General features: G+C 42.9%; 1 protein-coding gene across 3 annotated transcripts in view; it reads left to right on the forward strand.

Annotated features, from left to right (window-relative positions):
* Positions 1 to 13,866, forward strand: part of LOC128697048 (cytochrome P450 6k1) — a 39,622-nt gene extending 25,756 nt beyond the window's left edge. The window contains exons 1-2 of one of the 3 annotated variants that reach the window (XM_070095302.1): positions 7,301 to 10,498; positions 10,614 to 13,866. In XM_070095302.1, the coding sequence (XP_069951403.1) occupies positions 11,078 to 12,355 (1,278 nt within the window). In that variant the 5' untranslated portion in view covers positions 7,301 to 10,498; positions 10,614 to 11,077 and the 3' untranslated portion in view covers positions 12,356 to 13,866. Of the gene's footprint in view, positions 1 to 7,125; positions 10,499 to 10,613 lie in introns of those variants that run through there. The other 2 variants (XM_070095301.1, XM_053788562.2) reach the window with 2 other exon arrangements.
* Positions 13,867 to 14,294: the final 428 nt, after the last annotated feature.

The following is a 14,294-nucleotide window of genomic DNA, read 5'->3' on the forward strand; positions in this document are numbered from 1 at the left end:
CAGGCCTAATAAAAATACTAATGATGCTATTATACACATGCTAGAACATATATACACTGCAATAGAGAAAAAAGAAGTCCCACTGGGGATCTTCATTGACTTACGTAAAGCTTTTGATACAGTTGACCATGACTTGCTCCACGTAAAATTATCACACTATGGTATAAGAGGGCACTCCCTCAACTACCTCAAGTCATACCTCAGCAACAGAAGCCAATATGTGTACGCAAATGGGGCAAACTCTTCTGCACAACCAATTACAGTTGGTGTCCCACAGGGAAGTGTCCTTGGCCCTCTTCTCTTTCTCCTATACATAAATGACCTACCAAATGCTTCTCAATTACTCAAACCCACACTATTTGCTGATGACACAACATACGTCTTCTCCCACCCGAGCCCAGTCACGCTAGCCAATACTGTAAATACCGAATTACAGAAAATATCTACCTGGATGAGTACTAACAAACTTACACTAAACATTGACAAAACCTACTTCATTCAGTTTGGTAACAGAGCTACAGATGTCCCTCTTAACATAATGATAAACGGATCACCTATCACAAAGCTAACAGAGGGAAAATTCTTAGGAATCCACCTTGATAATAGACTCAAATTTCATACACATATACAACAAATTTCTAAGAAAATTTCCAAGACTGTAGGCATACTATCGAAGATACGGTACTATGCTCCACAGTCAGCCCTCCTGGCCCTATATCACTCTCTTATTTACCCCTATCTCACCTATGGAATTTGTGCATGGGGCTCAACAACAAGTAACCATCTCAGACCACTAATTACCCAACAAAAGGCTGCAGTTAGAATGATAACAAATTCTCACTACAGGCAGCACACTCCACCAATATTCAATACACTCAACCTACTCACCATACAAAACATCCATACTTATTACTGCACCTATTACATACATAGAACACTCAACTCTGATATTAACCCTCCCCTCAAACATCTCCTTGCCAACCTCAACAGAACACATGACCATAACACAAGGCACAGATCACTCTTTGATATTCCTCGTGTCCATCTCACGCTATGCAAAAACTCAATGCACATAAAAGGCCCTAAAATCTGGAATTCATTACCTGTAAATATAAAAGAAACACTACCTGTTTATAAATTCAAGTCTCTTCTCAAAGAACACTTACTCACCCAAAACCAAATAAATACTGAATAACTGAACCTTATAAATTGTATATCTTAAATGTTTCTCACAATTATATCACATAAATGTTAAACCTAAAACCCAATCTAACTTTATTATTTTTTAAATTCACTACCTAACAGAATACTCCATTCTACTGAATTTACAACAATGCATGCAACCATATGACCTGTCTTTGTAATACTCACTTGTGCTTTATAGTAATCAGTTTACATTAATGTTTTTCACTGATTTCATCATTGCTTAGTTAATCTTAAGTTAATTTTAAGCCAGCCCGTAATGCTATGCATAGTATAAGTGGCTTTGGCATGCTGCTCTTATCTGTATTTTTTTTGTACCTCTGTAAGTGTGCTCAAATTATAAATAAATAAATAAATAAATAAATAAAAAACTGATGAATAGTGTTTAAGAATATCTTTGTGTATTAAGCCCTGTCTATATTGCTTTTCATATTGGTGTTTCTTGTCAATGGATTTCAGAATGGTGCTGGTTAGCCATGGGCAACCAAGCCGTTTGTTTGTGATCTGTTTTGTTTTTATAGGACAATGTTTGTTGTATAGTCTAAGTAATTTGTTAAGAAAAATGTCTGTCCAGTCATCAATACCATTGGCCTTGGAGAATTCTGTAGGCCAGTCAACAGTCTCTAGGTCAGCTGTGAACTTTTTTATAGAGGCCTCATCATGTAGTCTAAATGAAACTTTGTTGTATTCAAGTGGTGGTTTACTATGTATGGTTCCTGCCTCCACTACATCACTTGCTAGGCTGTTCCGCTTCCTGACTACTCTCTGACTAAAGAAATACTTCATAACATCCCTTTGACTCATATGAATTTTCAACTTTCAGTTGTGACCCTTTGTTTCTGTGTCCCCTCTCTGGAACATCCTCTGTCCACCTTGTCTGTTCCACGCAGTATTTTGTATGTCGTTATCATGTCTCCCCTAACTCTCCTGTCCTCCAGTGTCGTCAAGCCGATTTCCCTTAACCTTTCTGTCGCAAACCTTTGCACTTTAATTTCTTGACGTGCTTGATTAAGTGTGGGTTCCAAACCGGTGCTGCATACTTGTACCTGTGTCAAATTACACATGTGTCATTTTACGCCTATAATAATAATTAATAATAATAATAATAATAATAATAATAATAATAATGTCTTTATTTAGTACAAGTACATGACATACTACTATATAGAAAGCCTCTTGTTATGCTGAGCCTTTGTCCCAGAATGCGACCCACACCAGTCGACTAACTTCTAGGTACCCAGTTTACTGATGGGTGAACATAGACAACCGGTGTAGAGAAACACGCCCAATGTTTCTACCTGCGCTGGGAATCGAACTCAGACACTTGCCGTGTGAAGCGAGAGCTTTAGCCACCAGGCCAAGTGCCACCATTGTCATCTTACACCAGTGTTATCTTACACCAGTGTCATCTTACAGCTGTGTCATCTTACACCAGTGTCATCTTACACCAGTGTCATATTACACCAGTGTCATATTACACCAGTGTCATCTTACACCAGTGTCATATTACACCTGTGTCACCTTACACCAGTGTCATCTTGTACCTGTGTTATCTTACACTTGTGTCATCTTACACCAGTGTCATATTACACCTGTGTCACCTTACACCAATGTCATCTTGTACCTGTGTCATCTTACACTTGTGTCATCTTACACTTGTGTCATCTTACACCAGTGTCATCTTACACCCGTGTCATCTTACACCAGTGTCATATTTCACCTGTGTCATCTTACACCAGTGTCATCTTACACCTGTGTCATCTTACACCAGTGTCATCTTACACCTGTGTCATCTTACACCAGTGTCATCTTACACCTGTGTCATCTTACACCAGTGTCATCTTACACCTGTGTCATCTTACACCAGTGTCATCTTACACCTGTGTCATCTTACACCAGTGTCATCTTACACCTGTGTCATCTTACACCTGTGTCATCTTACACCTGTGTCATCTTACACATGTGTCATCTTACACATGTGTCATCTTACACATGTGTCATCTTACACCAGTGTCATCTTACACCAGTGTCATCTTACAGCTTTCTCATCTTACGCCTGTCATCTTGTACCTGTGTCATCTTACACCAGTGTCACCCTGGAGTTTACCTGGAGAGAATTCCAGGGGTCAACGCCCCCGCGGCCCGGTCTGTGACCAGGCCTCCTGGTGGATCAGAGCCTGGTCAACCAGGCTGTTGCTGCTGGCTGCACGCAAACCAACGTACGAGCCACAACCCGGCTGGTCAGGAACCGACTTTAGGTGCTTGTCCAGTGCCAGCTTGAAGACTGCCAAGGGTCTGTTGGTAATCCCCCTTATGTATGCTGGGAGGCAGTTGAACAGTCTCGGGCCCCTGACACTTATTGTATGGTCTCTTAACGTGCTAGTGACACCCCTGCTTTTCATTGGGGGGATGGTGCATCGTCTGCCAAGTCTTTTGCTTTCGTAGTGAGTGATTTTCGTGTGCAAGTTCGGTACTAGTCCCTCTAGGATTTTCCAAGTGTATATAATCATGTATCTCTCCTGCCTGCGTTCCAGGGAATACAGTTTTAGGAACCTCAAGCGCTCCCAGTAATTGAGGTGTTTTATCTCCGTTATGCGCGCCGTGAAGGTTCTCTGTACATTTTTTAGGTCGGCAATTTCACCTGCCTTGAAAGGTGCTGTTAGTGTGCAGCAATATTCCAGCCTAGATAGAACAAGTGACCTGAAGAGTGTCATCATGGGCTTGGCCTCCCTAGTTTTGAAGGTTCTCATTATCCATCCTGTCATTTTTCTAGCAGATGTGATTGATACAATGTTATGGTCCTTGAAGGTGAGATCCTCCGACATGATCACTCCCAGGTCTTTGACGTTGGTGTTTTGCTCTATTTTGTGGCCAGAATTTGTTTTGTACTCTGATGAAGATTTAATTTCTTCGTGTTTACCATATCTGAGTAATTGAAATTTCTCATCGTTGAACTTCATATTGTTTTCTGCAGCCCACTGAAAGATTTGGTTGATGTCCGCCTGGAGCCTTGCAGTGTCTGCAATGGAAGACACTGTCATGCAGATTCGGGTGTCATCTGCAAAGGAAGACACGGTGCTGTGGCTGACATCCTTGTTTATGTCGGATATTAGGATGAGGAACAAGATGGGAGCGAGTACTGTGCCTTGTGGAACAGAGCTTTTTACCGTAGCTGCCTCGGACTTTACTCTGTTGACGACTACTCTCTGTGTTCTGTTAGTGAGGAAATTATAGATCCATCGACCGACTTTTCCTATTATTCCTTTAGCACGCATTTTGTGCGCTATTACGCCATGGTCACACTTGTCGAAGGCTTTTGCAAAGTCTGTATATATTACATCTGCATTCTTTTTGTCTTCTAGTGCATTTTGGACCTTGTCATAGTGATCCAATAGTTGAGACAGACAGGAGCGACCTGTTCTAAACCCATGTTGCCCTGGGTTGTGTAACTGATGGGTTTCTAGATGGGTGGTGATCTTGCTTCTTAGGACCCTTTCAAAGATTTTTATGATATGGGATGTTAGTGCTATCGGTCTGTAGTTCTTTGCTGTTGCTTTACTGCCCCCTTTGTGGAGTGGGGCTATGTCTGTTGTTTTTAGTAACTGTGGGACGACCCTCGTGTCCATGCTCCCTCTCCATAGGATGGAAAAGGCTCGTGATAGGGGCTTCTTGCAGTTCTTGATGAACACGGAGTTCCACGAGTCTGGCCCTGGGGCAGAGTGCATGGGCATGTCATTTATCGCCTGTTGGCGTCAGGATAACATCGGATAGGCTTGTGTTAACCAAATTTTGTGGCTCTCTCATAAAAAATTAATTTTGATCTTCGACTCTCAGTCTGGTTAGCGGCTTGCTAAAAACTGAGTCATATTGGGACTTGAGTAGCTCACTCATTTCCTTGCTGTCATCTGTGTAGGACCCATCTTGTTTAAGTAGGGGCCCAATACTGGACGTTGTTCTCGACTTTGATTTGGCATAGGAGAAGAAATACTTTGGGTTTCTTTCGATTTCATTTATGGCTTATAGTTCTTCCCGCGATTCCTGACTCCTATAAGATTCCTTTAGCTTAAGTTCGATGCTTGCTATTTCTTTGACCAGTGTCTCCCTACGCATTTCAGATATATTGACCTCTTTTAGCCGCTCTGTTATTCTTTTCCGTCGCCTGTAAAGGGAGCGCCTGTCTCTTTCTATTTTACATCTACTCCTCCTTTTTCTTAGAGGAATAAGCCTTGTGCATACATCGAGTGCCACCAAGTTAATCTGTTCTAGGCATAAGTTGGGGTCTGTGTTGCTTAGTATATCTTCCCAGCTTATATCGGTTAGGACTTGGTTTACTTGGTCCCACTTTATGTTTTTGTTATTGAAGTTGAATTTGGTGAATGCTCCCTCGTGACTAGTCTCATTATGTCGGTCTGGGGCTCCATGCATACATGTCTGAACCTCAATTATGTTGTGATCTGAGTATATTGTTTTTGACATTGTGACATTTCTTATCAGATCATCATTGTTAGTGAAGATGAGGTCTAGTGTATTCTCCAGTCTAGTAGGCTCTATTATTTGCTGGTTTAAATTGAATTTTGTGCAGAGATTTAAAAGCTCGTGTGAGTGTGAGTTTTCATCAGAGCTGCCTCCTGGTGTTATTACTGCAACAATATTATTTGCTATATTCCTCCATTTTAGGTGCCTTAAGTTGAAATCCCCCAGGAGCAAGATGTTGGGTGCAGGAGCTGGAAGATTTTCCAGACAGTGGTCAATTTTTAACAGCTGTTCCTGGAATTGCTGGGATATTGCATCCGGAGGCTTGTAGACTACCACAATGACTAGGTTTTGGTTCTCGACCTTTACTGCTAAAACTTCCACTACATCATTTGAGGCATTTAGCAGTTCTGTGCAAACAAGTGACTCTGCAATGTACAGGCCAACCCCCCCCCTTTTGCCTGTTCACTCTGTCACATCTGTATAGGTTGTAACCTGGGATCCATATTTCGTTGTCCAAGTGATCCTTTATGTGGGTCTCAGTGAAAGCCGCGAACATTGCCTTTGCCTCTACAAGCAGTCCACGGATGAAAGGTATTTTGTTGTTTGTTGCTGGCTTTAGACCCTGTATATTTGCAAAGAAGAATGTCATCGGACTGGTGGTATTGTTGGTACTGGGGGGGGGGATTTTTTTCCGGCATCTTACACCAATGTCATCTTACACCAGTGTCATCTTACAGCTGTGTCATCTTACACCAGTGTCTATTACACCTGTGTCATCTTACACCAATGTCATCTTGTGCCTGTGTCATCTTACACCTGTGTCATCTTACACCTGTGTCATCTTACACCTGTGTCATCTTACACATGTGACATCTTACACCTGTGTCATCTTACACTTGTGTCATGTACCTATGTCATCAAACACCTGTGTCATCTTGTACATGTGTCTTCTTACACATGTGTCATCTTACACCAGCGTCATGTACCTCTGTAATTTTACACCTGTGTTAACTTATACCTGTGTCATCTTACACGTGTGTCAACTTGTACCTGTGTCATCTTATACATGTCTCATCTTACACATGTGTGATCTTACACATGTGTCATCTTACGCCAGTGTCATCATGTACCTGTCATCTTACACTGTCAACTTGTACCTGTATCATCTTACACACGTGTCAACTTGTACTTGTGTTATCTTTCACCTGTGTATTCACCTAATTGTGGTTACAGGGGTCGAGACTCAGCTCCTGGCCCCGCTTCTTCACTGATCGCTTCTAGGTCTCTCCCTGCTCCTTCAGCTTTATCGTAACTCATCTTAAAACTGTGTGTCATCTTACACATGTGTCATGTTACACATGTGTCACCTAACACCTATGTCATCTTGTACCTGTGTCATCTTACTACTATTAATTGCTATTAATAATGATATAATAAACATTACAGGAATGAGGTTCGCCTTGATGGAGGCCAAGTTAGTGCTGGCCAAGATACTGCTACACTACGAGATGACTTGTGTCCCTGGCAAAGACTCCCTCACTCTTAGTGAAGTCCCTGGTCTCATGAGACCCTCTGAAGACCTCTCCCTAGTCTTCACACCCATGACTCAGGAGTAAGACCACCAAGAAATAGGGACCACCACCCTATTCCTCGCAGTAAACCTGACACTCGTGAACCAACTGATGTGAAATCGGCACAAACTAAAATGGAAAAATAAAGTGTTTCTGAAAAGTTCATAGTCTGGGACCTGTGTTACTGCAGTTGTACACCTGAGTGCACTGGCAGGAGTTTGTGCAATCAGAGAAGCTCCTGAGTGGACCTGGGTCACTGCAGGTGTACACCTGAGTGCTATGACAGGAGTTTGTGCAATCAGAGAGGCACCTGAGTGGCAGTGAGGTGTACGGGTTATACCTTGACAAAAACCTGAATTTCAGCACCCATATCCATCATATAACCAAAAAAGTATCCAAAACGGTTGGGATCCTCTCCAAGATACGATATTACGTGCTGCAAAATGCCCTTCTCACACTATACCACTAACTTATTTATCCATACCTCACCTATGCTATTTGTGCTTGGGGATCAACTGCAGCAACACACCTAAAGCCAATAATAACCCAACAAAAAGCTGCAGTAAGAATAATCACTAAATCCCATCCCTGGCAACACACCCCCCCACTCTTCATAGACCTAAACTTACTCCCTGTTCAGTACATCCACACTTACTACTGTGCAATCTACATCTACAGGGCCTTAAACTCTAATATCAACCTTGACCTAAAACGCTTTCTTGATAGTTGTGACAGAACCCACAGGCATAACACCAGACACAAACATCTCTACGACATTCCCCGTGTCCGACTAAACCTTTACAAAAATTCAATGTATGTCAAAGGCCCTAAAATCTGGAATACCCTACCTGAGAACTCTAGAACTGCAGACACATTCATCAACTTCAAAACTACCATTAGAAAACATCTTATCTCCCTGATACACCCCGTCAACTAACTACACGAATACCACCTGGTGGTTCACACTTACACTCACTCACTCATTTGACCATAAACAGAAATATTAATCTCAATCTTAAAATAATGAATCCTGTGATATTCCAATACTTACCTGGAGTTTACCTGGAGAGAGTTTCGGGGGTCAACGCCCCCGCGGCCCGGTCTGTGACCAGGCCTCCTGGTGGATCAGAGCCTGATCAACCAGGCTGTTGCTGCTGGCTGCACGCAAACCAACGTACGAGCCACAGCCCGGCTGATCAGGAACTGACTTTAGGTGCTTGTCCAGTGCCAGCTTGAAGACTGCCAGGGGTCTGTTGGTAATCCCCCTTATGTGTGCTGGGAGGCAGTTGAACAGTCTCGGGCCCCTGACACTTATTGTATGGTCTCTTAACGTGCTAGTGACACCCCTGCTTTTCATTGGGGGGATGTTGCATCGTCTGCCAAGTCTTTTGCTTTCGTAGTGAGTGATTTTCGTGTGCAAGTTCGGTACTAGTCCCTCTAGGATTTTCCAGGTGTATATAATCATGTATCTCTCCCTCCTGCGTTCCAGGGAATACAGGTTTAGAAACCTCAAGCGCTCCCAGTAATTGAGATGTTTTATCTCCGTTATGCGCGCCGTGAAAGTTCTCTGTACATTTTCTAGGTCGGCAATTTCACCTGCCTTGAAAGGTGCTGTTAGAGTGCAGCAATATTCCAGCCTGAAACTATGTACTGTGCCAAAACAAAAGCATTCACATTGCTAAACTCACAAAGTAGTATTTAGTCACTTAGCCATAATACCAACTTACCTCATAATTTGTAATATGTTACAATTAAGAATAAAACTAAGTCTGCCCGAAATGCCTAGCCATGCTAAGCGTTCTAGTGGTACACTCTGTAATCACTATTTTACAACATGTAAACCACACAATAACCAAATTTCTGTAAACTCAGCATTGTAATCCTTATAGAGAATAAACTTTGAATTGAATTTGAATTGATTGGATGGCCGTAAAATCGGAGAAATGTGAATAGAGAAAAGACATGATCGAAGACAGTCTGTTTACTGTCGTGTATTAGTCAGACACAGATACTGGCTACCACAATCTCCCAGGTACTGTGTAGCACAACCTCCCAGGTACTGGCTAGCACAACGTCCCAGGTACTTGGTAGCACAACGTTCCAGGTACTGGCTAGCACAACGTCCCAGGTACTGGCTAGCACAACCTTCCAGGTACTGGCTAGAACAACTTCCCAGGTACTTGGTAGCACAACGTTCCAGGTACTGGCTAGCAAAACTTCCCAGGTACTGGCTAGCACAACGTCTAAGGTACTGGCTAGCACAACGTTCCAGGTACTGGCTAGCACAACGTCCCAAGTACTGGCTAGCACAACGTCCCAGGTACTGGCTAGCACGACCTCCCAGGTACTGGCTAGCACAACGCCACAGGTACTGGCTAGCACAATTTCCCAGGTACTGGCTAGCACAACCTCCCAGGTACTAGCTAGCGCAACGTCCCAGGTACTTGCTAGCACAACCTCCCAGATACTGGCTAGCATAACATCCCAGGTACTTGCTAGCACAACGTCCCAGGCACTGGCTAGCACAACCTCCCAGGTACTGGCTAGCACAACGCCCCAAGTACTGGCTAGCACAATTTCCCAGGTACTGGCTAGCACAACGTCCCAGGTACTGGCTAGCACAACGCCCCAGGTACTGGCTAGCACAATTTCCCAGGTACGGGCTAGCACAACCTCCCAGGTACTGGCTAGTACAACCTCCCAGGTACTGCTAGCACAACCTCCCAGGTACTGACTAGCACAACCTCCTTGGTACTAGCTAGCATAATCTCAATGATACTAGCTAGCAGCACCCTCCAGGTACTAGCTAGCAGCACCTGCCGGGTACTAGCTAGCAGTACCTGCAAGGGTATAGCTAGCAGCACCTGCCATGTATTAGCTAGCATCACCTGCCAGGTACTAACTAGCTTCACCTGCCAGGTACTAACTAGCTTCACCTGCCAGGTACTAACTAGCTTCACCTGCCAGGTACTAACTAGCTTCACCTGCCAGGTACTAACTAGCTTCAACTGCCAGGTACTAGCTAGCAGCACAAGCTACTTATGTACTTATAGTAAGCACACGCTCATGGATACACATGTAAACTTGTTGTAGTGATACTGCTCCTGTGGGGAGCAGCAACAGGATAATACTGCACCACCTCTCGGGGCCCTTAACAACAACAACAGTTTGGTGTGTGTCATGGGCGCCAACACATTGTGTGTGATTCTCTTCTTTTACATCAATATATTAGTGATGCAGATTACATGGTGAGTTTAAATATGTGGCCTGTAGTTATAACTTTTCTCTTGACATATGCAAGACATCACCATCCCTGTAGAAGCCATTATTAGATGTACTAGTCATTATATTTTGTTGTTGCAGAAGTACTATGAAGATTCTATGTTCAATAAAGCCTAGAGATAAGGCCTGTGTTTCTATCACAACAATTTATTGAACATAGAATCCTGGGCTACCTGGTGGTGATCCTGCGCTAGATTACATCACAACATGGAGCGTTTACTGAAACCTGAGAGGCTAGACTGTGACCCCAGCTTATCAATGGCTGCTCAGGAATGGAAGCACTGGTTTAAGACTTTCGAAAACTTCTTGGGAGCCCTTCCTAAAAAAGATCTAGATAAACTAAGTCTGCAGACTGTAAACGGATGGGGTTGTAGGCGCCCTTATAAACACAAACATTAAAAATCAGGAACGTGACGGTAAGCTGTCCAATATACAAAAAGAGTTAGAAACAGAAATACAAATAGCTAGAGCTTCATTTAAGGTTATTAATATAATATTCAAGAGGTTGCTAGTAGAATTGCAGTAAATCAACCATTCAAATCATTATGAAGCTGTGTGTAGTCTGTGGTCAGTCAAACAAACGGGCTTCCACATGGATAAATTGTCATTTTTGTGGAAATTGGTGTCACGCCCCTTGTGCAGATATCCCAGAACTAGCTACAAGCAGTATTAAAACAGAGAAGTGTTTTTGGGTATGCCCAAATGAGGAAAATCTGTGGACTAAAATCACAAGGGTATTAAAAGAGGACAACATCAAATCTGCTTTCATAGAAAACCTGGAAGCTTTCTACAACAGATGGGAACATAAAAAGTCTGGGCTGAATGGTACTGCCCTTGATACTGGCCATGTAGTCACAAACTGTAAGGCTGGAGGTGATGTCCTGGTAGTCAGTAAATGTGGGGCTGATAGTGCTGTCCTGGGAGACAGTAATGGTGAAGCTGGAGGTGCTGTCCTGGGAGACAGAAATGGTGAAGCTGGAGATACTGTCCTGGGAGACAGTAATGGTGAAGCTGGAGATACTGTCCTGGGAGACAGTAATGGTGAAGCTGGAGATTTTGTCCAGGTAGTCGTGAATTATGCGCAGGAAGGAATACATATAAATGACCTCATAGGGGACAGGAGCCATAGTAGGGAAACAAGTGTAGTCAAAGATAAGATAAAACCAATATTGCAAACTAGAAATACCGCAGGAAATAGCAAACAAGAGGACTCAAATAGCAATAGTGAGGATAAATTACCAAAAACAACTGGTGGGAGCTCCATTGTTGGTGCTAGGGAGGATAGAAGTAAGACAGGGAAACATGCACCAACAGGGAATACAGTCACAGAAACCCAAGGCAAGCGGAAACCAAGCCTGTGCACATACTATGCACTTGGTATCTGCTGGCATGGGAAATCTGGAAAAACAGATGGGACATGCAACTATGACCACCCTAGAAAATGCCATGCCCATATGACAACAGGAAAATGCAAACTCCCTTCCTGTAAGCTTTTTCACCCTGAAATGTGTACCTCTTCAGTACAGGAAAGACTGTGCTATAACTTAAATTGCCAGGCATACCATCTAAAGGGGACAAAAAGATACAAAACATCCAGGCCATGGGAAAACCTGGGTAGCCACAGCCACTCAAGAGGGAGAGGTTTTTTAGTGCCAGGAAGGAAAAAAAAACTGGCAGGAAATGGCAGAAATCGTACACCAAATCCAGTCATTCCTGGAGTGGAACCACAGTCGATGGCCTCCACTCCAAACCAACAGATACAGATACTAATGCCGGAAAAAAAATCCCCCCCCCTAGTACCAACAATACCACCAGTCCGATAACATTCTTCTTTGCAAATATACAGGGTCTAAAGCCAGCCAATTGTGACCAGGTGTGGAGGTATCAGTGGTTCATTACTTTGTAATTTGTTCATGACTGTAACCATGTATAGGAGTGAAGCTGATTCATTACCTCTGTAACTTGCCATGATTAGTGACCAGATCTACCTGGAGTTCATTACCTTTGTAACTAGTTCAGCTATCATAACTTTGGGGTCCAGTCACTGGACCCATTATGTACCTTTGTAATCTTTTGACTACCGCCCACAGGATGGGTATGGGGTGCATAAAGATATCAAACTAAAGTGTGTGTGTGTGTGTGGTGTGTGTGACTCAACAGTCAATATTTGCACCAATAACTCATTACAGTTGTGACCGGGTGTGGAAGTGTGAATTGCTCATTACTCTATAATTTGTTCATGATTGTAGCCAAAGTATAAACGTAAGTAACCATTCTACAGAATTCATTACCTTTGTAACTTGTGAGCTCATTACCTTTGTACCTAGTTCGGCTATCAAAACTTTGGGGGCCCAGTCCCTGTACCCATTACGTACCTCTGTAATCTGTAAATACCTTTGTAACTTGTCATGATTGTGACCAGACTTACCTGGAGTTCATTACCTTTGTAAATTGTGAGTTCATTACCTTTGTAAATTGTGAGTTCATTACCTTTGTAAATTGTGAGTTCATTACCTCTGTAACTTGCTCAGCTATCAAAACTTTGGAGTCCAGTCCCTGGACCAATTATGTACCTCTGTAATCTTTTGACTACCGCCCACAGGATGGGTATGGGGTGCATAATAAACATATTAAACTAAAACTAAAGCCAGCAACAAACAACAAAATACCTTTCATCCGTGGACTGCTTGCAGAGGCAAAGGCAATGTTCGCGGCTTTCACTGAGACCCACATAAAGGATCACTTGGACAACGAAATATGGATCCCAGGTTACAACCTATACAGATGTGACAGAGTGAACAGGCAAAAGGGGGGGGGTTGGCCTGTACATTGCAGAGTCACTTGTTTGCACAGAACTGCTTAATGCCTCAAATGACGTAGTGGAAGTTTTAGCAGTAAAGGTCGAGAACCAAAACCTAGTCATTGTGGTAGTCTACAAGCCTCCGGATGCAACATCCCAGCAATTCCAGGAACAGCTGTTAAAAATTGACCACTGTCTGGAAAATCTTCCAGCTCCTGCACCCAACATCTTGCTCCTGGGGGATTTCAACTTAAGGCACCTAAAATGGAGGAATATAGCAAACAATATTGTTGCAGTAATAACACCAGGAGGCAGCTCTGATGAAAGCTCACACTCACACGAGCTTTTAAATCTCTGCACAAAATTCAATTTAAACCAGCAAATAATAGAGCCTACTAGACTGGAGAATACACTAGACCTCATCTTCACTAACAATGATGATCTGATAAGAAATGTCACCATATCAAAAACAATATACTCAGATCACAACATAATTGAGGTTCAGACATGTATGCGTGGAGCCCCAGACCGACAAAATGAGACTAGTCACGAGGGAGCATTCACCAAATTCAACTTCAATAACAAAAACATAAAGTGGGACCAAGTAAACCAAGTCCTAACCGATATAAGCTGGGAAGATATACTAAGCAACACAGACCCCAACTTATGCCTAGAACAGATTAACTCGGTGGCACTCGATGTATGCACAAGGCTTATTCCTCTAAGAAAAAGGAGGAGTAGATGTAAAATAGAAAGACACAGGCCCTCCCTTTACAGGCGACGGAAAAGAATAACAGAGCGGCTAAAAGAGGTCAATATATCTGAAATGCGCAGGGAGACACTGGTCAGAGAAATAGCAAGCATCGAACTTAAGCTAAAAGAATCCTTTAGGAGTCAGGAATCGCGGGAAGAACTAAAACCCATAAATGAAATCGAAAGAAACCCAAAGTATTTCTTCTCCT

Source organism: Cherax quadricarinatus, chromosome 49, assembly GCF_038502225.1.
Source record: "Cherax quadricarinatus isolate ZL_2023a chromosome 49, ASM3850222v1, whole genome shotgun sequence".
NCBI lineage: Eukaryota > Metazoa > Arthropoda > Malacostraca > Decapoda > Parastacidae > Cherax > Cherax quadricarinatus.